General features: G+C 35.9%; 1 protein-coding gene across 3 annotated transcripts in view; it reads right to left on the bottom strand.

Annotated features, from left to right (window-relative positions):
- Positions 1-631: 631 nt before the first annotated feature.
- The window catches only part of HSPBAP1 (HSPB1 associated protein 1), a 65,428-nt gene continuing 39,534 nt past the window's right edge, over positions 632-26,525 (bottom strand). For 2 of the 3 annotated variants that reach the window (XM_074214663.1, XM_074214661.1), the window contains exons 3-8: positions 25,075-25,259; positions 23,990-24,126; positions 18,777-18,948; positions 16,070-16,153; positions 9,475-9,585; positions 632-9,348 (exon numbers count right to left, since the gene is read on the bottom strand). In XM_074214663.1, the coding sequence (XP_074070764.1) occupies positions 8,791-9,348; positions 9,475-9,585; positions 16,070-16,153; positions 18,777-18,948; positions 23,990-24,126; positions 25,075-25,259 (1,247 nt within the window). In that variant the 3' untranslated portion in view covers positions 632-8,790. The remainder of the gene's footprint in view (positions 9,349-9,474; positions 9,586-16,069; positions 16,154-18,776; positions 18,949-23,989; positions 24,127-25,074; positions 25,260-26,525) is intronic. The other variant, XM_074214662.1, reaches the window with a different exon arrangement.

The raw sequence follows: 26,525 nt of genomic DNA on the forward strand, positions 1-26,525 counted from the left end.
CTCTTGGTTAAGTTTGTTTCTTTCTGACTAAAAGCATTCCATTTTCAGATGATTGCTCATGGTGAGTATCAGAAAATTCATACTGCTTCCTTGGACTCTGCTGGCAGTCATTTCAGATTCCTCCCCAGAGATTAGGCTTGAAATGCTTCCCCTTCCCCAACTGCATCCTTGTGTCAGTTTGAAAGAATTACATTGGATGAATTTTTGGTCCTTCCCATGAAAAGCATTTCATTCCCATGTCTCTATGGGAGGATTATGGTGGGGGTCCCAATAAATGAGCCCCCTACCAACATTCAGAACTGCTGAGTGCATTTCCTGAGTCTATGCTAGAATCAGGAATTCTACCAAACAGCCTCTGTGGACACTACCTCTTGCTTTTGCTAAGGACATTTTGTTTTCTGGTTGCCTGTTATCAGAATACCATGCTTAGGGTAATCTTTGCCCTTTTGCCTTTTTAAAAAAAATTTATTTAAAGTACTGGCATTAAGTGACTTGCTCAAGGTCACACAGCTAGGTAATTGTCTGAGGTTGGATTTGAACTCAGGTCCTCCTGACTCCAGGGTCAGTCAGTGCTCTATCCCACTGCACCACCTAGTTCCCCCCCCCCCCCCCCCCCCCCCCCCCCCGTACCTTTTATGTAAAGATCAGGTCTGGTCTGCCTAGAAACTTTAATTATCAATTATCAGTACCTGGAATATTCTTTGATATCCAATAGCCCTCCTTAATAAGCATGTTTATAATTTATCTAAGATCATTTTTTCTCTCTCCCTTCTTTCTCCCTATATAAATGAGGATATGTCAGATACCTCTTTGCTAGAGCATCTCACAACTCTTAGTTCACTGTGCCATCACAGTGCCCAATAAAATGCCAACTTGCCTAGGAGAAAATCTGTCTTGTGAACTGTTTTTCAGACATCTTATGCTAAATCTAAAATTTTTTTGGGGGGGTGAACCAAACAAAATAATTCTCATTGTTTAATAATTCCTAAAATTGATTTTAATTCTGTATATAGACTTGTCATTAAAAAATTTAATTGAATATTCAAGGACGGAATTCATATTACTCTCTGGAATGAGGTTCCTTTTTAACTATATTCTGAAGTCTTAGTTCTGTTAACCAATCTGAGTGTACTGACTGCCCCCCTAAAAAAGTGATCCCAAGATCACAGCCTACAAATACTAGAATTCATCATAGAGGACCTTCTATGTCAGACAACATTTATAAAAAAAAATAACTTTTCAGGAAAAGTAGTTTGTCATTTAAAAAAATAAATTTTAAGTATAGTCATAGCATAGTAGTGAGGAAAAAATTAAAATTTTAAATAGAATCCCTGGATTGAATCCCAGTTCTGCCAATTTCCTACATAATAATGGGCAAGTTATTTTTATCTCTCTGAATCTCAAACTACTTACCTGTAGTAAGTAAATGAGGTTGAATTGCACAGTTCCTTCCAGTTTAAATATGTGTTAATATTTTTTGTCCTGACCAATGATTTCATCAATGCAGGGCCAGGTGGTACAGTAGACAGAACACCAGGTCTGGAGCCAGAAAGAATCTTCATGAATTCAAATCTGGTCTCCATTATTCATTAGCTTCCTGACCCTGGGCAAGTCACTTAACTCTGCCTCAGTTTTATCATCTGTAAAATGGGTTGGGGAAGGAAATGGCAAAACACTCTAGTGTCTTTACCAAGAAAATCTCAAAAGGGATCATGAAGATTTAGACATAAGTGAAAGAAATTTCTAGGGAGGAAACTCCTATTACAAATGCAGACTTGCAACTTAAAAGATTTAAGTGATTCCTGGGGCAGTGAGGTTAAGTAAATTGCCTGGGGGTAAGGAGTTACACAGTCATTAAGCTTTGAACTTGCTTCTTCCAATCAATAGACATTGTCCACTCAACACAGCAGGAGAAGCTGAGATACAGCTAGGAAGCAATCAATTCTCTGCTGTTTATGCTAATTTTGGCTTAATAACTAACATTAGAAAATCACAGGCATTCCACCAATCCAAATGTGGAACCATTACTTACAGGAAATGGAGAAATTTTTAATATTGTGGATAAGTTCACTCATCTTGGCATTACAAGAGAGAAGAGGTGTTATAGACTGACCACCAAACTGAAGGTCTAATAGAGTGTTGACCTCATAGCCATATATACCTGTGAAACCTGGACAGTCTACCAGCGCCATATTAGGAACCTGAATCACTTCCATTTAAATAGTCTTAGAAAGAATCTGAAGATCACCTGTCAGGAGAAAACACCAGACATGAGGTCCCTTCTTGAGCTAAACTGCCTTGCATTCAAACTCTACTAGAGAGAGCTTAATTCTGATGAACTGGCCACAATGTCAAATGTGCACTTGCTAAAAAAAAAAAAAAAAAAAAGTTATTTTATGGGGAACTCAGTGCAAATGGTCACAGGAGGGTCATCAAAGTGATACAAGAACATTCTCAAGGTCTCTCTGAAGAAGTTTGGCATTGTGCAATATGGGGAGACACTGGCACAAGACCGCCCAGTAATGGCCTTGAGCATGCCCAAAGGAAAACAATGCCCACCCTAAATTAATTTAGCACTAGATGGGGCAGACCTGGCCTAATCTCAGGTTTCTTTTAATCGGATAAAGCTAAATCTTTTCTTAACTCAGTACCTGCCCATAGGCAACAATATAGGCAGGCCCCAGTCTTTGTGATGTAATCTAACAATTCTTCCTTCACATTAACGTGGAATCCAAACACTCCCACATTCCTCACCATTCCCCCTTTTCTTTCTTACAAAGAATTTGGCTTTCAACCTTTTTAGTGATTTCTTTCTTAAATCACAATCCTAGTTATTGACATAAGTACTGACTTTTTCTTCTATCAAGATTTTCATTAGCAGAGACATGGACTTATCCTATTTTCAGGTTTGTGCAGGAGCACATGCCAACTTTCTGATTTTTTTTTTTACTACTTGCCTATTGTCAGCTATCTTTAAGCAACAACTTGATATATTCATTTTACCACAAACTCCTCCTTCTCCAATCAACAAGATTGTCTAATACAACTTTAAGACGAATAATTCTCTCCTGTGGCTTAGCCAGCCAACAAGTTCAGGGTCCTAGCTGTCTAATTGTCTATTTCCACTCCAGCTTAGAATCTAATCAGGAATATAAATTGGGGTTCTATAGCCCCAACTCCCATCCTGTGCTCAGGCAGTAGGCCCATAAGTTTAGACAACTCCCTGATCAATCCTTGGCAGATGAGTATATGCAGTGGTTATCACAATTTTCTTTACCATAATGGTTTTTGACAAGGGATCTAGGTACCATCATTACATCTCACATGAATCTCAGTCCACTAAGTTCTATAGTCCAGAATACATACCCTGCTTCTGCATATAAGTCCACAGAATTTGCCACTCACCAGGGAATTACCCTTGCCAGACTAGTATAGACAATAGTCACTCTCAACTGACTCAGTCATATGCCACTGGTTTCTCTCTGGACCAGAATCCTGTGCCACTGTACACCTCTGACTAGGAACTGAGAATCTAGGCCAGACCCAGGGGGCTGGCACCCAAGGTCAATTCTCAAACTTCTGTGGACCAGTACAAGTCCACCACAAGTTTGCTGCACCAAAAGACTAGGCTATTCTCCTCCCCATTACTAATACCTGTTCTCTAAATCAGAAATAGGACTCTCCTTAGATAGGTAGGTTATACAGACATATGTAGGATATAATCATGCCACCCAATAATTTCCCCCTCCTTTTTTATCAATGGAGTACATCTTCACCCTGCCTCTTCTTGTTGTTTCCATAAGGAGCAGGACATAAGACCGAATCAAGGGGAAGTTAAAGGTTTCAAAAGGGACAGATCACCTGACTTAACAATGTATACATAGGCAAGAGATGGTGGAGATCAATTAGTCCATTGTCTCTCCTCTTTTCTTCTCACCTGGAGACATTTGATGTCCTGTATTTTCTGAATCAGTTCCAAAAAGTCCTCTCCAACTCAGGTGACTAGTTGAGATCTCTTCTGGTAAAGAAACTGCTTAACATTTTCTTCAGATCAAAACACATTTTCATCACAAGACAATGAGATTCTGGAGCTTATTACAATTTACATTTTGCTTGACTCACTGCCATGTTGACATGCATACTTCACTTAAACACAATAAACTTCTAGAATTGTCTCACTCAATGAGTAAACTCCCCTGAGAATAACTACATTACCTTAAACTTGTAACATCCATTTCTCAACCTTTTGCTGTCATTACAATAATGACTTAAACATCCATGACCAAAATGCATTTTTTTCAAAATATTCCCAAATACCATAAAAATTAAGGAATCTTAATTCCTTTCTAAACATGACAGAATGTGTCAGAGTCACACACCTAACCTACCTGGCTATTAAATCCAATTAACCTAAAACTTCTCTTTCTGGTTTGCTTAATTACTCTAAAAATCCAGGACATCAAAGGAAAATTCCTTTATAGATATAATTTTTGAATGTCAAATGTCAAGGCAGAGGTCATGTGGGTAGTCAAATGTGTTAGCCAGATTTATTCTACCAGGTGAGATTGTTATCCAAATGTCACCTTGGGGAAGTCAAGTCAAAATGGTCCAATCTCAGGCCGCATGAAAAAGCCTTCAACTTTATATCCCTATCACCTGAAATCTTCAGCCCATTAACTTCCTTGGCTCCAAGAACAACACATTGACCCAGTAACACTTCTTTTTTGCTGACCATCCTGGAATCTGACATAAAGAGAAAACTGATTAAAAGTTCCATGATCTAAATAATTATTTTACCTAATTAGAATTTCAAGTGAGTCCAATTCACCATATTCTAATTATCATCTTAATGAGGGTCCCAATTAATGAATCCCCTACCTAAAGCTCTCTGAGTATCCTTCCTGGATCCTTGCTAAAACCAGAAATTTTAACTATGAATGGCCCTACATGCCTCATCTTTTACTTCTTACTCAAGACCTCTGATCTCCAGAGCCATGTCCCTTTGTCTGAAATCATATCTGTTCTATCTTTATATAACAATGTCATATCAAATTCCCCTTGTCTAGAGATCCCTCCTTCTAGCCAGCTGTATAATAAAACAAATAAACACCTCCTGTGGCTAGGAGAGTGCCTATCATGCCCTAAATTCTCACATAATAAACTAAATATTGCCACAGAAAAATCTCAAATTATCTTTCTTGTGTTTATCTTGCTCATATTATATAGATTCTTTTACTTCAAAGCAAACAACAGTTTTGAAATACATATATATCTCAAAAATATTAGCAATTCACATATGTAGCTAGAAACTTCTACATATAAACTTGCTTAGCTACTAGCCATTCTTTTTTTTAGGTTTTTGCAAGGCAAATGGGGTTAAGTGGCTTGCCCAAGGCCACACAGCTAGGTATTTATTAAGTGTGTGAGTTCACATTTGAACTTGGGTCCTCCTGACTCCAGGGCCAGTGCTCTATCCACAGCGCCACCTAGCCGCCCCACACTAGCCATTCTTAACATACAAATTATTACTTTCAGAATTCTTTAAAACCATTAGAACATCTTAGGTGACTTTAAATTTCCAACATGTGTTATTAATTCCAATATAACAAAACAGCAATAAGAATACCACACAAATTACTAGATTGTACAAAATAATCCTTCCATTATTACATTATACATTCACCCACTGGTCTATTCCCAAAAGGATCATAATTTTTGATATTTCCCTCATTATCCCTCCAAAGCAATTATATGTTAATTACAGACTTTAATATTACAGTATTCAAATAGCTTATATGTTCACAAGAAATAACCAAATGTTGTAAATATAATCTCTTTACAGTTATAAAAGAATATCACATAACTGATACATATTACTCATCAATAAGTTACTTTACAGTGGGACCACACAATTGCTATTTGTTCATTCATCTGTCAGAGCCCCCCACATCAGCTGTCTGCAACTATCAAGAGAGAAGTCCATTTTATTGACTACTTTAAAATTGAACATACACTATTAATTTACATTAAACACAAGATTTTTATTTAAACATCTCATTTCCCTTAGAACAAGAGCAAAATGATTATCCCACTATCTTTACACTTTTGTCTCCCAGACCTCTTTACCCATATCCTCCAAGAATCTAGTTTCATATATACATGATACCTTTAAAACCCCAGTGCAATCCTTATTTATGTTGTAAATGCTAGGCACTGTTAATACATTTTCTTATTTTCAAATAACAGATGTTACGTAGATTTTACTTTAATATTATATGGACACACACGCACACACACCTATATTTCTTTCCATAAACGTGAGAAGACAAAATTATTAAACTTTTTTCCTTTACCAACAAAAGGCCTTCTGAGATTGTTGACAATGTATCAGATTACAAAATATAGTACAGTATTTCTCTTTCCTAAAACATATCAGTAAATATCCCTGATAACATAATTATATATTTTTCCTCTTAGTAACCCAATATCACTTTCCTTTAACTCAAAGGTGTTTCAAGAGTTTGAAATCCCAAACTAATTTAACAATCCAGGTTATTTAATTTCTCCCATTCTGTACAAATTTTAACCAAATATAACAACACTAATTTCCCTCTTTTAAAATCCTCAGAGTACTTCCCAAAACTCCTGTTTTTTATATTTTCTTCCTTATCCAAGCACATAACACACTTGTGGCGGGGTCTCTTTCCCTGTAAGGCTAACTCTCCTGTCCCCCCCACCTGCACAAGTGGTTGGGACACTCCTCCAGCTAGACTCAGCCTTTAAAATAGAAATCAGCCCTCCTGTAACTTCTCAACCTTAATCATCCACCTTCAAATTCTCTTCCGTTCTAAACTCTCCCTTGCAAAGCTTTCTCCTTAAGAGCCTCCCCCCCTCCTCTCTCCAGTTCATCCACCAGCTACTGCTATTGCTCAGTGGGGGTGGGGCTAAACTCCACGAGGGAGACACTGGCGCTGCAGATCTTCAATCCTCCTTCTCCCCAACTTCTGGAACTCCTGAGCTCAACACACAGCTCCCTCAGTTTAAAACTTAAGCTGAGTCCCTGACCCAGAAATAACTAACCCGAACGTTACTTACGCAAGGCAAAACACATGAAACACTCACCCCACCCCCCCTCCTTCCTTCCCGCTACCGGCTATCAGCTCCTGGCTCCAGGCCATGTGGCTGGCTCCTGGTGCTGTGTCCAGCCTGCTACCTTCAATTTGGTGGGTTTCAGCTTTTGGCGAACTTCCTGAGAGGGACTCCAAATCCCCCCCCCCCCCCCCTTGGGGGCACTCTATTATCCTCTGGCCTCTCCTTTTTTGGAGGACTTTCTGGGTGGCTCTGGCCACCACTACTCTGGAGATTACCTACTTACTACAGTTGTTAGCCCCATTTTAATCACTTCACTCCAAAACTGGGGCCAATCTTTCCAAGCATTTTAGATTTGAGGAGACAGGTACCCAGCGAATGACTTGGCTAAGCTACAGATAATGACCAGTTGAACTGGGATTCAAACCCATGCTCTTCAGACTTCCAGTCCATAATTTTCACATTACACATTTAAAGAAAAAAAAGTCAGTGCTTGGATAATTAGGAGAATCTGGAGATCCCTAAATCAGATTTGGACATAACTTGAAATCTAGAGTCAAATTATCATATAGGGATGACACATATGACATGGTTATTTTCTTATTCTACATGAGAATATGATCAAAGGTGGTGAGAAATAGCAATCATAAGGAAACCATCTAATTTGTATATTGGGTCCAATTTTGTACTTATGTGTAAGGAAGGCCATTCTGCTCCATTCTATTGCTGAGCTGCTCTAATTATTAGTAAACTTCTTTTTCTAACTTTTCTGTTACTTCTAGGTCATGAAAGAGGTCTGAGTGAAGTGGAAAGGGACAAGCAAATTAGAGATCCTCCTCTAAAGCTGAATAGGGATTAATTAATAAGGGACTAGTTTGGGAGATCCAAGAGGACTCTGGAGCGAAGAGTGATTTCTTTACATTTTAAAGAGGCATTGATGAGGGACTACTCCCCAAGGGAGCTGAAGTTTTGATTACACACTCTGGCATGATTGCATCTGGTTCCTAGGCTGAGACAGGCATGTAGGCTACTCCTCAGCTGCATTTGCTTTCTGGGTCTGAGTCACTGGTACAAAAACAGTGCAAGAGATTGCACTTTCTCTTTTAAGATCAGGGATAGTGTGGCTGAGGGGCCAAGTCAAACCTAAGCAGATGATATGGTTTCAGCATGGAGAACTGAATGAGGAGGCAGGACCTCCAAGTCCTCTCACAAATTTAATCAATTATCAGCTGCATGGACTTCAGCAATTCACAATTTCTTAAGGTGCCAGGTTCTTAAACCCAAGAAAATCTGTGTAGTTGCTTCCAAGTATAAAATTCTATGGTTCTAATGTGCATTTCTTCTGTGACTATCATTGCTTTTGTTTCCTGTCTCAGTTTCCTCATGTTACCAAATCTATAAAACCTACTTCATAAAGAAGAGGAATAGATGAGATCATCTTAACACAGTACCCTGAATGCCATGGGAGGAAACAGCAACCAACATAATGAAAAATGACAGTCTTGCTACTAATTCTGGATCATCATTTATCTTTTTAGAAATACTGCAGCATAGTGCATTTGCTAATCCTCATACCTACTTACTCTTCCACAAACCCTAAAATGGCAACATGAGACAAAAGTAAATTGGAAGTTACTTAAAAATATATTTTAAGAAAGGAAAAGTATCTTTTAATGTAGAATTATTTAATTTTTAAAAAAATTATACTTGGAAATTACAGGTTCTTTTCTGTAACAAAAGTTGTGCTACTAGATTGATTACTTTTGGATTCACCAAACAATCTAGCAAATCATCCGTAGAGACAAATGGTTGAGAAGGGCATGTGGTGCTGTCAGAAACAATGTTATCTGAAGGTGGTATCTCAGTTTTCTTCATCACTGGTTGCACTTCTGCACAATTTAATTTCCCCAGATGTCTCCCACTTTCCTTGACAAGGTCTTTAATATCATTCTCAATTATTCTTCTTTCTGAAGATTCATCCAGAAGACTGGGTAATACTGGGATTAGATCTAGGCCAAAGGGAATTTTCTCCTCAGGCTTTGTTGTATGCATAGATAACTTATGACAAGGTGATTTTTTCTCCTTTGCTCTGGTGTGTACATCCAATTTCCTCTTTTTCAAAGGTGCCTCCACTCTGTGCTCATCACTTTTTTTGAAATCTGTGGCTTTGAATGTTTTGGCTATTTTATTGTATTCCAAATAGGCAGAAATGGCTCCATTTAAGTATTGACAATTGATTTCATGAGATGTTCCCTCAACCTAAGGAAAAGCAGACAATTTAAGACACGTTTGTCTTCAATGTTTCTACAAAATGAATAGCTTCATCTGAAGCTAACTTCCCAATAAATTAGCAATTGATACAATAAAAATAAAGAGATTTCCTACTTCTGTAGGGTTTAACCAGGCTTTGGTATTAGTGGGATCTTCTGCAGCTTTCATGGCACACACTAGCATTCGAGTGATAGCCTCTTCTACCCGTGCCTGGTGGTCTTCTTCCTATGGACAAAGGGGGGAAAAAAGACAAACTGTTTGAGAAAAGGTGGTACTGAGATAATGTGTCCTCTACTAGAAGTGAAAACGTTGTCTACACCATTTAAGTGACTATGAAGGTTGGTATTGCTAAAATGGTTTTCTTTGTTACAAGGCAAAATCATCCCTGGCTCATTTCTGAGAGGAAATAATGGAAGGTAGGGAAGGCAATAAGAGCGTTCACTCTATAATTAATTCCTGATAAGAAAGAAATGGTGGTTGATGTGAAAAAAAGCTGCAAGAGAAAGGGTCAATTTTATCTTCTTTCTAATAGCCAGGAAAGTGAATATAGTGTACAGACAAACTAGACTTTAAAGAAATTCGGAGAACACATAACAAAGAGATTCTGAAATTGAAATTGATTATTCAACTGGACTGAAGGTTACAAGGATTTAACAATGAAAAAGACTTTTCCCCCCTTAACAATTACATAGAACCACCCAGAGGCTGGGGAAGTAAGATCAATGTTGAGGTGAAAAGATATGGATAGACCTCAGATAATTGGATATCACCTTGTATCTCTGAAATTTATCTGTTTCTGTCTGCTAAGTAAATAATATTTTTGTTTCCCCAGAAAGGAGATAGAGGTTAAAAGCTCAAGAAAGCAAAGGATGTTATCTAGAAAGAGGAAAAAAAATGGTGAAATGAGGTTGAATACCTCAATAGATAACTAGATTTTGTCACATGTTTGTATTCTTGTGTCTGTATGTACTGTGTAATCTGTCTTCTTTTGTCTGTGAAATCAACTAAGACTCACCTCCTAAAAACGTACAGGAAAGCAGAGGGAGATATCTGAAAACCTGTAGCTAAATGAAATGCAGTGGAATACATCACACAAAGGTTGTCCTTAGCCTTTTGTCACAGCTGTTACTATAAAGTCTGATTGAGAGCGCTACAAAAAATAAAAACAATAGTTACTGTTGCTTCAAGCAAGTCTGGAAGGCAAGAGGAATTCTGTAATGACCTGGAGGCCAGTTCTACCAAGTATCTTCTCACAGCTACCCAGAACCTCTGTCTTAAAACAGAAAGTAAAGGGTTTGAGAGAATACATTTCTGATGACCAGGTGATTGGAGGAATGAAGGGATAAACACTGTTATGTGTCTAATGATGCCAAAGATTGTAAAAGATAAATTGATAAACTATTTTGGTCCTTAGTACTCACAAGAGCACAAGGAAATACAAAAATAAACAAAGTAAGTAGAAAACCTTGAGAAGCAGGTGGTCCTTGGACTGTGTCTTTTTTTTTTAAAGGGTTTTGCAAGGCAATGGGTTAAGTGGCTTGCCCAAGGCCATACAGCTAGCTAATTATTAAGTGTCTGAGGCCAGATTTGAACTCAGGTCCTCCGGACTCCAGGGTCGGTGCTCTATCCACTGCACCAACTAGCTGCCCACCTTGGACTGTGTCTTGAAGGAAGACAAATTACTAGTCTACCTGAAAGTCCTGATCAAAGAAAAAGAGCCTGGAAAATATCTTTCTGGAAATTATCATGGAAAACTGCTTTAACATCCTAGAATTAGATGACAAAATAGTTCTTGAAGGAATTCATCAATCACCTCCAGAAAAAGATCCCAGAATAAAAACTCCAAAGATTATAGCCAAATTTTAGAATTTTCATTTAAAGGTAAATATACTCCAAGCAGCCAAAAATAAGCAAGTTAAAAACCAAGGAACCAAAGTCAGAATTACCCAGACTGATCAATTTCAAAATTAAGCTAATAATAATATTCTGGAGGATAAAGGACCTTGAATTACAAACAAGAATCAACTACCCAGCAAAATTCGGCATATTTTTTCAGTTGAAACAGTGAACTTTCAATGAAATAGAGAACTTTCAAAATTTCCTGATAAAAAGACCAGAACCAAACAGAAAATGTGACCTGCAGATACAAGATTCAAGAGATGCCTAAAAAGAAATCATGAAGGACAGAACTTCGGTAAAGCCTGAAAAGACTTGCACAAATTGTTACTGAGTGAAGTGAGCAGAACCAGAACATTGTATACATATTAACAGCAACTACTGGGTGATGATCAACTACGATGAACTTACTTATCTCAACAAGTACAATAATCAAACAATTCTAAAGGACTTAAGATGGAAAATATCATCCACATGCAGAGAAGTATTGAGCCTGAATACAGACCAAAGTTTACTATTTTCATTTTTAAAAATTTATTTCACATATTATGGTTTTTCTTTTCCCTTTTTGATCTGATTTTTCTTTTACAATATGATTAATATGGAAATATGCTTAACATAGTTATACCATGTATAACCTATATTAGATTGCTTTCTGTTAAGGGGAAGGGGGAGGGAAGAAATTGCATATGGTTGGAAAAATAAATAAAATATTTTAAAAATACACAGAATATGAGTAAATCAACAAGGGTAAATTAGTGAAAAGAGGAAAATATCTCTTAAAAATCTCTTGTGTAAAGCATAGAGAGAACCTAGTGTAAGAGAAAAATTTGATTTTGAAGACTCATGACAGAAATAAAGTGTCTAGAAGGGGATATTCTTGATTCAAAAGGAATACAACAGATAGAAAAGTAAGAGGGTATAGTAGTTTTTGTATATTAAGATATATAGTCACTTTAGGAAATCTAAGAATATAAGGAAACATGGTAAAGAGCTTTGGAATGAGATTCAGTGGATGTGAGAGAGAAGCAATATTTCTGGGGGTCATATCTTCAATCTGATTTGAACTTGGGTACTCCTGACTCCAGGGCTGGCACTCTATCCACTGTGCCACCTAGCTACCCCATACCTTCAATCTAAATATAAGATAGAAGTGGGTGAGAAGTTTGGGAAACATCACAAACCTGGTATGGAAGAATGATATTGTAGTAATGGAGGATTATTTAATGATATGGACATGTGCTGAAACCCACTTTTTTTTTTAAGGTTTTTGCAAGGCAATGGGGTTAAGTGGCTTGCCCAAGGCCACACGGCTAGGTAATTATTAAGTGTCTGAGACCAGATTTGAACCCAGGTACTCCTGACTCCAGGGCCGGTGCTTTATCCACTGTTCCACCTAGCTGCCCTGAAACCCACTTTGGTTGAAAAAGAGTAGCTGATAAATTTGTATGTTTCTTTAATAATTTTTTTCCTCAATAGAAAGAATTGCATTTCTGGATCGAATTCTGACTAATATGAAAATGCATCACCAGAGATCCTATTCCATCTTGTTTCTCCTATAACATATTGCTTCTGCTCTCATTTTTCTTCAATCTATTAACTGCTTCCCTACTACCATAAATATGCTCATGTCTCTCCGATCCTCAAAAAAACCTTCCTTCATTCTTCCATCCCTACCTAATAAATGTTAACTGACTGATTTGCTGATAAAATAAACAGTAAGAATTCCAGGGGTAAGTGAACACAGAGTTTGTTACAGAGAAGAGGAAAGAGAGGTATAGTTTAACAAATTTCAAAGGATTCAGAGAAAAGTTAGTCAAGTTCCAATGGCCTAATCTTCTGCAGGGGAATTCAGCACAAGGGCAATTGTCAAGAATGAAGTTTCTAAGTCACAAATAGAGTGACTGCAATATGAAAGAAAACTGGCTGGAGAAGACATATGCAAGGGCAAGTAGCTGAAAATGAACAATAGAGGTCCCAAATAAACTAAAACTGGAGGTGAATGCTAAGAACAATTTATAAAAATTACCTATGTTGGGCTAAGAAATACAAAACAGGGATATGATTTAGTATAGACAAAATAACCATAAGGGTGAACCACTCAAGTCATACAGCTTCTATCTTCTCTGCCAAGGAGAATCAATCATCTTTAGATTGGGAAGGACAAATCAAAAACATTTAGCAGGGAATGAAAACCCAGTTCAGTAAGGAAAATGACAACCATGCTTTGCTATCAACAAGTTTGTCATTACACCCAGATGAAGGAAGGAAAAGTATTTAATAAGTGATTACTCCATGCAAAGAACTTTGTGCTATGAGTTGGAACTACAAATACAAAAAAGACAGTTTTTTCTCTCAAGAAACTGAATTCCATTAGGAAAACAACTCCTGGGAAATGTGAATTTGGGAGTGCATTATGATTTAGGAAATCACAGATGTTGAGGGGATTTAGAATATGTGAATCAACTGATACACCCTTTCCAGAAACAATGGTAATATGGATTTGATTACTGTTCCCAGAGTCAGTAAGAAGGGCAGATGAACTTACTACATCTTAGTGTACTGAAAGAAGCTTGCAGGAGGGCAGAAGCAACGTGGCAGGACAGCAAGAAGAAGGATCAAGTCGATGTCCTCTCCTTATTCCAGTATCATAGGGTTACCCTTCCCCCCACCCCCCCCATCCCCTACTTCTTCTAAACATCTAGAAACTGACATCAGACCAAATCCTGAAGGGGAAAATCCAAGAAAAAGTCACAGCAAGTTTACTTTACTGTCTAGGTTGACACAGGGAGACAGAGAAAGAGGTCTATGGACAATGAAGAATAAGATCTGTCCAGGAGGGGGCACTGAACTAGTACTTCACAGACAAAAATTAAAATATCAAAAGTATCAGAATGAAAACAACTGACTTGAAAACTGAGGAGACAAAATTTAAGAATCACTGGATTACCTGAAAAGTATGATCAAAAAAAAAATCTAGATATCATATAGCCAAGAAATCTTAAAAGAAAATTGCCCAGATCTCTTATATTAGAGGAGTAAAGTGGGAAATAGAAAGAATCCACTGGCCACCTTCTTAAAGGAACCTCAAAATGAAAACTTCCAGGAACATTATAATCAAAATTCAGAGCTTTTAGGCAAAAAAAAAAAAAAAACAAAAACCTACAAGTAGCCAAGGGCTATTTGAAGGAATTCAAGTACCAAAGAGTAATATAACAGTCAGCATCACATACTAGGTACTACCCTAAAAAAGTGAAGAATTTGGAATATATTTTAGAAGGCAAAATATATAAAATTTAGTCAGGAATAATTTACTCATTAAAACCGAAGGAAAAACTCAGCAGAACAAGAAGAAAAATGGATATCAAAGCATTTGAAGTGTTAATAAGGAAGGAGGCAGCTGATGGTACAGTGGTTAGAGTTTTTGTGCCTGGAGTCAGGAAGATTTGACTTCATATATGGCTTCAGATACTTCCTAGAATGTGATCTTGGGCAAGTCTGTTAAGCTGTCCTTACCTTAGTAGTTTCCTTACATGAGGATCACATAGCACCTCTCTCCCACTATTGTTGTGAGGAGCAAATGAAATATTTTCAAAGTATTTAGCAGAGCCTGAAATAGAGTAGGCCCAATATAAATACTAATGATTACTATCGTTAAAAAAAACTAGAACAAGTTGAATATTTAACAAAAAAAGTAAAATTTAACAGAAAAGTAAAAAAAAAAAATTTCAATTATATTAGGCCAAAAAAAAAAAAAAAAAGGAAAACCAATGTACAAAGGACAAATCACATCTGAAAGTAGATTGCAGAGAAAATGAGATAAATCAAGGTATAGAGAACATATCACATGAAAACTGGATGTTTGGTCTGAAGAAGTAAAGATTGGGGGGGAGTCATGATAACAGTCTGTAAGTTTTTAAAGGCTGTCATATAAAAAGGGGTAAGAATATCTTCATTTGGGCTTAAAAGGCAGAAGTATAAATGATGGTTAAAAGTTGTAAAAAGGCAAATAAAAGCTTTAGCAAGGAAACTGCTCCCCCCACTGCCTTAGATCTATTTAAAAGTGAAAGGTTGTCTTGGAGGTTGTAGGTCTTCCTTCTTGGGAGATGTTCAAGTAGAAGTATATGACCACTTGTTCATGAGCAGACATTGGTGGGATGCAGATTCTACTGCAGTTATCCCAAAATGGAATAATCTGACTTATTAAATATATTGGTTATAGTGTGGATGCGATTTCTGTACTGAGTTTGGGAAATTGGGATTGGATAATCTCTACTGTCCCTTATGGAACTCTCTTCTGAGACCTCTGTGTTTCAATTAGCCTCTATTCTGCAAGTCTAGTTTTCTAACTGTAGTCTTATTTTCCCATAACAGTGCTCCTTTCCTTCTAGGAAAACCTAGCTCTTCTCATTCAAAACTATTCCAATTCCATCAGCCTCATGAAGCCTTCCTATCTGACCTAAATCAAATTTGTCATACCATCTCCAATATCTCTTTGTAACTATGACTAGTAATGTACTCCATACTCATGTGTGTATATGGATAATTGAAAGATGACTTGCCATCAAAATGGATCTTCAAAAGAAAATGCTACTGGCTCTAGAGGCAAATCTAAGAGGACTCCAAGAATGTCTTGAGTTAATGATGTCAATGGTTAAGTGTGTAATTTTCCAGGTGATTGTTTTGAAGGGATCAATCCTCACTCATCTATATCAGCTCTTGTTTCTTAAAACATCAGCAACAATTTTATTTTTACATATTCCACACTGACCCTAAAGAAAGTTTTTTTCATTCACAAAAGAAAAAAGAATACCAGTTCAATCCACGAGTTTATACTGACAGTGATGGGGTCAATGGATTCTACATAATGCCACCAGTGTCTAGGAACAAACAAGACCTGAAAATAAGAAAAACAGTGATTAGCACATTAGTAAGATCCTTCATTTTTAATGTTTAGGAGTAGGGAATTAACTCAGGTTGCTAAAGAATCAGAGGATAAATAAGTATTAAAGCTAGAAAAAATAGAAAATGCTTTTCAATAGAGGGTTGATTAAAGATACTATATTTCTTAAATGGTTAGGATTTAGATAACTGGACAAGTTGGGATTTACATGATAAGCAGGAAGAATTTTTAAGGGATAGAGTACAACAAGGAGAACAGAGAGTTGAGTCCAGGGTCTTATCAAATACAGAGGGTGAGAGGAAAAATTAAAGGGAAAAGGGGAAGAAAAAATTGTGCAGTGTCATCAAGATTGAGGAAGGAGGATAGGAAGAGGGTTTGCAGTAAAATATTCTGCAGAGAGAGCAAAGCAAACAGAAACTTAACAAAGGTCCTGGAATTGGGATAAGGTAAATGATGACATTTATGAGTTATTTCAGGAGAAAGATGGTGAAGTTAAACTACAGGAGTCAGTTGGCAGTGAGCAAATGGAAGAAACAGATGAAGACAATATGAATCTGGCAATGAAAGGGAGAAAAATAGGACAGTAGCTGGAGGGAAACAACAAGGTTAATTAAAGACTTTTCAAGATAGGGGAAACTTGTCCAGTCATCTCTCTCTGACTCCAATCTTTTTCTAGGAGACAGAGGAAATGGAAGATTTAAAATACTAAAGGAAGATGTGGAAACTCCCATCTAGAGAAGGGAGACAGAAATTAAGAACACAGTCTTGGGGCTGGGGAGGATAAGAGACATTAAATAGTGTGTTATTTTGAGAGAAAAGACTACCTACTTGTAAACTCTTAAAATGAAAGAACTTACTTTTTTAACCTAGATTTAAGTGAGTCACCATTTTATAGTAATATGACAGATAAATTCTTTTGAGTTTAAAGATTTTCATCTTTCTATTTTAGCTCCTGATAGGAATTTTCTCTTGCTACCTAGTAACTAGAATTAGCAGGGGCATTATACTGGATTAGGCATCCATTGATAAAGCCTAAGGATCAAACAACATGAATAAATATAAAAACATCCCAGCTGACAGGAATCTTGGGGCATAAACAAAACCCTGTGACTGTGTTAAGGATATGTAAATTGAAGAGTTATGATCAATATAGAAACCTGGGCTTACAAATTCTTTTTTGCTTTTGGTAATGGATTCAGTAGTTCAAAGGATCAATTTCCAATGCAAAGAAGGTATTTTTCATTTTATCTTTTTCAGACAGTGTGTGAATAGATCAATCTATGAAACAGTCCCTTACTACTCTTCTGTATCTAAATTAATGTTCACATTTGACAATGCAAATGTGTACACCCAGAGACATAGGAATGTCAAACAGTTATTGAATATCATACACTCTGGAAAAGTATTTTTAAAAATCTAGGATATCTTCAGAAAGTTTTACTTCAAGAACTATTTTGTATTTTTATTCTAAGTCTGATAAACACCTGAACTGTAAAATTTATCCTTTGCTAAAGAAAAATTTCTTTATCTAAAGAGATTTAAAGTCATTTTCTGCTTCACAAGCCTTCTTATAAGCATATTTTTTTAAATCTACTCTCAGTGACTAGTGTCTGGGAACAAAAGGAACTGAAAAATAACATCTGTAACAATTATATTTCTTTCAGGGATTTCAGAACAGCTATCCAAGAAAAAGGCAATTAACAGGAGTCAGAAAAACTTTCTTTACCATAATCAAATACCAGAAGGCAAATAGCCATTTTTTAAAAAAACCTACAGTTAGAGAATCGAATTTAAGTACATTTTACTTGAAGTTAATCCAGATAACCATTTCACTTTTGGTAATTGTAAACAACCAGTCTCATTTTAATAACAATAACCCAAAAAATCCTACTAGCTTTTAGAAAGTGCTTTAAAAGTTTTCAAAACACTTAATATATTAAAGCACTTACCACTCAGATTTTTGTGTAAGGATAAAATGAAATATTTGGAAAATGCATCATAAACCTAAAAGCATTATCTAAATGCATTTAGCTATCAACATCATCACTATCATCGCCTTACTTGATTCTCAAAACAACACTGTGGTAAGTAATTGTACCTAGTTATTATTATCCACATTTTAGAGATAAAAATTTGAGAGAGGTTAACATGGCTTGCCAAGAATCATAAAGCTAGTAAATGCTGATACAGAATTTGAACTTGGTCACTATTTTCATTATGTCCACCAAACTGCCTCAGTCACTGAGATGTCCTAAAATTTTATCTGATTTTGCCAAATGCCATCCCTTGTTGTCCAAATTGTCAATGCATTCTCTCCTATCTAACTCTTTATTTTATCTAAAGAAATTATTATGAGGACATTGTAAGTCAAGAGCCAAGTGAATTCTTTGAGATAATCTTTCCCCACTCCTCAGTTGTACAAACAAAACTCTATTCCCTAAGTCTATTTCCCTGTAAGGAATACACTTGTTTCTCTGAAACTCATTGTTAGAGGAGAAAAGGCAGGCAGGGGTAGTAAACAGTGAAAAGAAGGAAACTCTATCAGCTTACAAGAGGAAAGGATGGAGTGATGAGAAGGAATGTCATCTCTACCCTATCTTTTAAATGAAAGAATTACCTGTCCTGGGTACAGTGTAACCAAATGTCTTTGAGCTTTTAGAAACTGAGGAAACTGTTTTAAATCAGGATTGACAACATTGATTTTGCTGAAAACACTAGATTCTTCATAGGGAATTCTGGTTGGATAAAGAAAAGCAGTATCTTCAGGAGGGAAGAGATGCCATCTTTTCCTAACAGAGGGAAAAAAGATGAAGGTTAATTTTCTATGTAATAGATAACAATGTAAGGTAACATTCATTAATTAAATTAATTAAAATTCAAGTAAAATAAATTCAATTTTAAAAATCTCAAGAACTGGAAGAAATCTTAACAGTCATCTAATTTAAATTACAAAAATTTTCTCTATACTACATTTAGCTATATTGGATGCCACTATTTATTTCATCCTTTTCCACTGATGGCAGACTTTAATTTTTATACAATTTTTATCTTGTGCTGAACCTAAGTCTTTATCCCTGTGACTTCAATAAACTACACCCTGTTTTGTAACATGAGAGCTCTTCAACTATTCAAAGATAATTAGCAAATGTGCCTTCAACCATGCCAACTGATCATGAATTTCCCAAGGTAAGAGTCTTTTAAGTGAATGTCATTTAAACAATGGATATGCATACTACCTTTAAAACAGAAACTTGCTAATTATTGAAGGTTGCTGACCTACAGAAAAATAGTAAATTAGTCTATTCACTTATTTTTAATTTTTTAATTGAACTATATAACTAAAATATAATATATAACTACAATATAACCATTATATAATCATTTATATATTTAATTATGTTAATATTGCATAATTGTATTAATATAATATAGTATTCATATTATAATACAGCTAATATAATATAATATAATATAATATAACATAACATAATATAATATAAACAAAACACATTGTTTAGTTCCATACTATGGCTAGTTAAGAGATTAAGAGTGGAAAGCAGGGCAGATGTAGGGAGGAAAAAGAAAAATTATAGGAAAATGATGAGATGCTCATTTTACTCTGAAATGGTGTTAAATGTCTTCTTTCACTCTGCTGTTCACAGAAAAGAAACCAGGCTATGTGGACAGAGCAGAAGAATGAAAAGGCTTATGAAACTCTGAGGCAAAAGGGTCAGTGTTAAGCTATTGTTATTATAACTAATTGGGATGTAGCTATCAGAGCAATAATTAATATATAATAGCTTTAAAGAGCATGACACAGTTTACCTCACTTGACTCTCAACAATAAGGTCGAACACAATCTCAACATTGGTACAGGACAGACAGCACCATATTTTAACATGTGGGGTAGCTATTGGTGAAAGTTATAATAACCTGGAGCCATAAAGCAGCAAAAGTCATGATTGAATTTTCTAGCATAAGTCTCTGTCAGTGAAAGTCATAATAATAATAATAACAATAATAATAAGAACAAGTCCCTATCAATGAAAGCTATGAATAATGTAAACTAAGGTTAATGTAAACCAAAAGAAAATTCATAGACTAGGGTATGATAACCAAAGCTAGTATAGGCTCTCAAATGCTCAGAACTCTAGCCAAAACACCACTAATATGGCACCCATGTATCTGGGATGTGAGCCCAGTGATGAAGAAAGAAAACTCCAAAATATCATATGATCTGCACTATATATTTTAACTCCTCCTCCCTTTGTCTGATTTCTATAATACCATGAGGGTTTTGGGAGATCCTGGATAGGGAATATATGAATAAATTATGGTATATCACCGAACTGGAATACTGTGTAATAAGAGAACAAATACAAAGAATTCAAAGAAATACTGAGTATAAAGCAGAATCAGAAGAACAAAGAGACATATATGTGTAAAATGAGTCATCAATGGCAACATCAATCACAATGAACACCTAAAAGAGCTTTGTTAATTACCTTGATAAAATTAACAAAGACATTTTTTCTTTATAGAATACATAATTTTCTTTTCATCTTTAAAATGTTCTTGTTGTTTGTTATGTTAATAATAATCTCTAATGACGTTTTCTCAACCCTCATCCTTCCGAAACTCTGCAGGCTCTGAAATTGTTGATCACTTTCTTTTTGAAACTCTTTTCTTTCTAAATCTTGTGACACTATTCTCTCCTGGAAGGATGAGGGTAGTCAACAGTGTAAATACTTCAAAAAGAAGAGGCAGAATAAAGAATTTTAGATTTGTCATCTAGGTTACACTGGTAACATTGGAGAGAATGGTTTCAGTGATAAAGTGGTGACAGATTTAAGAAAGATAAGTGACTAGTAGTCTGATACTAAGAAAGAAGCAGTGAGTACAGACCAGCTTTTGTTAGATAATTAGCTATTAGAGGATTCTAAGATAGCTGTATAGTCTGAAGCAGGACAGCAGGTGAAGGAAAACTTTATTTGTAGAGTGGGATGAGAAATGTAAATTAGTATGGCTGCCTTGGAAAGTAATTTGGAATTATTCCCCAATATTTATTCATCTGTCTACCTTTTTCCTCTACTAGGACTACAACTCAAATAGATCAGAGAAAGAAAGAAAAGATTCTTTCTAAAGAAAAATATTTACAGCATCTTTTACGTTTGGAAAACCTATAAACTAAAGAGGATGCCCATCAATTGGAGAATGGTTGAACAAATTATACTGTGTGAATGTAGTAGAATTCTAACATTCTGTAAGAAAAAATGAAGGGGAGAAACCTGGAAAATCTTGTTTGAATTGATACAAAGTGAAATGAGTTCAACCAGGAGAATAATCTATGCAATAACGGCAACACTGTAAAGATAAACTTTGAAAGATTTAATAACCAATCAATGTAATGGCCAATCATGATTTTTAGAGGACTAATGATGAAAAATGTTACCCCCTTCTTGAAAGAGGGGTGATGGGACTAAAAATGCAGAATTAAGACTCACATTTTTGGGAAATAACCAATTTACGAATTTCTTTTATTTTGTTATAAAGGTTTTTGCTTTTCTTTCCTTTGGGGGGGAGGGAGAGGGGGGATGTTGGGGGGGGAAGGGAGAGAATAAATTTTTGTTAATAATAACTGCCATAAGTTGATCGAGTTGAAGTTAGTAGTTTTTGTATAAGAAGAAATGTGATAGTAGATCTAGTGCTGAACCTAGAAAAGACCTTGAAGCTTCAAAACACTATAGAATCATGGGCGAAGTGATTTAACCTCCCTGTGCCTCAGTTTAATAATATTTTAATTATGGGCTATGGGATCATATATTTAGAACAGTGGCAAAACTGAGGCTCAAAGATAGTAAGTGATTATGGTCAAGGTCACATAGTACTAAGTGGTAGAGTCATGCTTTAAATGTAAACTAATGGCTTCCTATCCAGTCCTCTTTCCAATATGTATGCCATATTGCCTCTAATGGCAATATTACCCTACTTCACAAGGTTATTGGGAGAAAGCACCTTGCAAACTCTAAAGCACCATTTGAATATTAGTTGTTTCTTTTAGTCAAACCAGTCAAACAGTTCTGCTTGTTGTCCTTCGTGATTCAGGCACAGGAATGTGCAATTAACAATTTGAGTATGTTGATTATTTCTCTTAGTTTTATGAGCTGTGGGAACATGGAAAAAAATAATGCTCGGCACAGTCAAGTTGAGATGAATTTCATTTCAGTCACAAGCTGTATGACTTGTAGGCAAATCACTTAACCTCTCTGAGGGTCAATTTACTAAAATGAGGATACTAAATGACATCCTACCTCCAAAAATTGCTGTATCAAGTGAAATAATACAAATACTTTATAAACCTTTAAAGCGCTACATGTTAGTTACAACTAAAACCATCATTATTGCTGCTGCTACTGCTGCTACTACAACTAGATGAGGAAGAGATCATTCATATATAAGAATGTATAGTTCTTAGTGGAAGGCAATGTTTTAAATAGAACTAGCTGTTAACAGCAAACAAAACAAAAAGCCTTCAATAAACAGAAATAAATGAAGTGCCCAACTGTGGGGAATAGATTAATAAATTGTAGCATATCAATAAACTAGAATACTACATCAAAAGAAATAAATACAAAGAATTCAAAGAAATTTAGTTATATGAACTGATATAGAAAGCTTCAAGATTTCTTGAAGGCATGAAGGAAGTAGCAGGTAAAAGACAGGATAGATTTGGGGAGGCGTAAAGCTGAGCTAGGTAGGCAAAGAGTAAGATGTAGTAGGAGGAAAAGATTTTTTGCCTTGGCAAAGTGGCACTTCTCAATGTCAGAGAGTAGGGGCAACAGAAGTTTATCTTATTTAGTTAAACTAAAAAACATTTACTGGAAAAGAAGGTGGTAGGAGAAATAGGTAGACAGAAGTTTGAAGGCTTGATTAGTTATAAGCTTCAAATAAGAAAGTTGACATAATGGTACCCATTATTTTGTTTTTGTTTTGTTTTAAGGTTTTTGCAAGGCAAATGGTGTTAAGTGGCTTGCCCAAGGCCACACAACTAGGTAATTATTAAGTGTCTGAGACCGGATTTGAACCCAGGTACTCCTGACTCCAGGGCCGGTGCTTTATCCACTGTGCCACCTAGTCGCCCCCAATGGTACCCATTATTAAGCTTCGTTAAAGTGAGCTTATAGCATAGCCCCAATGGGGATCAGTACAATAGTATTTTGACAAATATTCTGGTCATAGAACACTTTGGGGTTTAGAATATACTAATGGCTTAAAAATGTTTGAAGAAAGGTCTGGGGCAATGGATTTCGTTTTCTGTCAATTAAGGGAAATTTATCTTTTTTAGGTTTCTTTAGTCTGAAGTTTGTATTTTAAAGTACCTACTCAGCTCTAGTCTTTTTATCAGATAAGCTTGAAAGTCCCATATTCCACTAAAGGATTATTTTTCCCTTGGTAGGATTGTACTCAACTTTGCAGACTAGATTATTATTGACTTGTAAGCCTCTATTTTTGCCTCTTAAAATATATTCCAACATTTTTTCTTCTTTCCAGCAGAAGTTGCTAGGTCTTCTTGTGTGATGTGATCAAATGAGATCGTCTTAGTCAAAACACTCAGCATAGTGTTGGATACAGATGGCAGTATGGAAATGTTTTCCCACTCACCCTCCTTTCTCAGGCTTGAAGGATACAAGAAGGCAATAAATTAAAACTATCTTCATACGCATAGAACCTTTCCTGATATCAAGAGAAGGAACCACCAATGCTGCTCCTTGAAAACAGTTTGGAAGATACTATAAATTACATTCCCTTCACAAAGACATTCTTAGTTACCTTCCTTGCACCTGGAATACTAAATTACAACCGTAGGAGTCCAAATGGCAGGGTGTGTTGGCTCCAAGGGAGCCAATCCACAAGGTGCTTTCTCTTCCATTTCTTCCAGGAAAACCAAAGTCAGACCAAACTACATTCTGTTTTGGAAAAAAGAAGCTACAATCAATGAACCAATCATCTAATTATTTGATGAGCTGCATAATAAAAATTAGCTCCTTTGAAAATCTGCACGCTCTCCCTTAGATATGAAGATGGACATAGGTCAGCCCACAAAAGCTACTGAACCCATGAACTTTTCTGAAATGCTTAAAGGGAAATTGCATTTCAAAGTCCAACTCCAAATGAAACTTCTCACTGCAGCACAGTCCCACTTTACACTTTCTATCTGGAGCATACTTGTGTTTCTGGATAAAACACTTTTTAGGTAAAATCAAGCAATGTGAATCTACACAGTGGTCATATCCAAAAATGTATCCTTTTTTTGTACCTTATATTTATCATTTCTCAGGCAGGAGGTGGGTTAATAAATTGCTTTAGCATATTTGGATGCTGCACTGATTAAAGTTCTTAAACTTTTCAAAGTTGTTTTTCTTAGAAGTTTTGATCAACACAATGACTAAACATAATTCTAAAGGACTCATGATGAAACATGCTGCCCATATGCAGACAGAAAACTGATGTACTTGAATGTGATGAATGAAGCATATTTTCTTCTGTCTCTCTTCCTGTGATAATACAGAAATGCTTTGCCTGATTGCACATATTCGTAATGAGTTTTGTTTTTCTTGCCTTCTCAATGAGTGGGGGGGGGGGGAGGAGAGAGTTCAGAACTGAAAATAAAATAGAATCAGTTATTTTGTTGGTGTTCTTGTATATATTGTGTTCAGCTGCCTTCATTTGTGTCAATACTATTTGTCTGGTTTTGTAAAGCATTAAACATTGCTGACAATGATCTTTGAGAAGGAAGATATGTAAACAAAAGAGGGTAAAACTGCTACAAAAGGATTTTTAAGGAATTTCTAAGGACTTTTAATTTTTCTTAAGATTAAATTATTATCCAGATGAAAAGAAAGACAATGCCTTACCTGCAAAACATCTGCTTTATCTTCAAATATACTGGCAAGATATTTGTAGTCAGCATAAGCCCAAAACTTAGAATTATCATAATGGTTAAATGGCCCAGCATTGCTAACACTTTGGCCACAACTCCAGGCCAGAAATTCCTCAAGTGTAGCGTCAACATAACTGCACATGGTTTCAAACTGAGGAACTGCAACATAAATGAAATTAGTATTAAATGTATACTGAATATTCATTCTAGGAATAAAACTGGAAGTTGATTTCAATAGTTACAACTGCAGCTTTCTTTGAATAAACCATTGTCTGTCACGAGCTTCTTTGCTAGAATAAAAATAAAAGGACGATCCAGGATAACAGTCCATAGCAAAAAATAATAACTAACCATGATGTCATGGTTTGATTTTTAATTCTTAAGATTCAAGTAACACATTGTCTCTCAGTATCTGCATTTAGAATGCACTGAATTAATTCTATGTGCTGTATCTCAAACACAGACATAATGAGCTGGGGAGGATTCTCTGAAGGATAATCAAAATATTGAAGAAAATGCAGTGGCTTCTGTACAAAACACATTTTGTCTGGAAAAATTAAATCTCAGAAGGAATGTAATTCAAGTCAATTACATTCTCATGTAATAGGATGGAATTAGACTTGATTCTGAAGTTTTAGAAATTGGGGTGGGGAGTTAACCTTGAATCTTAAGGAAAATAAAAGTAAAAACATAGTTAAAAGGAAAAAATTGGGTGCCTGAGGTTAGATGAAGAAACATATTCCTCTTATCCATGGGCTGCAATAGCCCATGATACAGAAAATTGCAAATGAGGTCTCATACTACTTGCTTAATAATTCTTTTTATTGTTATAAGGTAATGGGGGCAGTGTATATTCAGTATTGTGATACAGAAGCAAAAGTCAAGATGGGTTCAATAATAGCTACTTAAGAGCTATGTAAAATTCAATCCATCAATTTATCTGGACATAAATTTTTTAATGTGTAAATGGGGAAATTGGACCAGATAATCTCTGAAATTCTTTTTTTTAAAAGATTTTATTTATTTTGAGTTTTACAATTTTTCCCCTAATCTTATTTCCCACCCCCCACAGAAGGCAATTTGTCAGTCTTTACATTGTTTCCATGTTGTACACTGATCCCAATTGAATGTGATAAGAGAGAAATCATATCCTTAAGGAAGAAACAAAGTATTAGAGATAGCGAGATCAGACATTAAGATATCAGGGTTTTTTTTTTAAAAAATAAATTAAAGGTAATAGTCCTGGGTCTTTGTTCAAACTCCACAGTATTATCTCTGGATACAGATGGCACTCTCCTTTGCAGACAGCCCCAAATTGTCCCTGATTGTTGCACTGATGGAATGAGCAAGTCCATCAAGGTTGATCATCACACCCATGTTGCTGTTAGGATGTACAATATTCTTCTGATTCTGCTCATCTCACTC

This window comes from Macrotis lagotis, chromosome 1 (genome assembly GCF_037893015.1).
Source record: "Macrotis lagotis isolate mMagLag1 chromosome 1, bilby.v1.9.chrom.fasta, whole genome shotgun sequence".
Classification (NCBI taxonomy): Eukaryota; Metazoa; Chordata; class Mammalia; order Peramelemorphia; family Peramelidae; genus Macrotis; species Macrotis lagotis.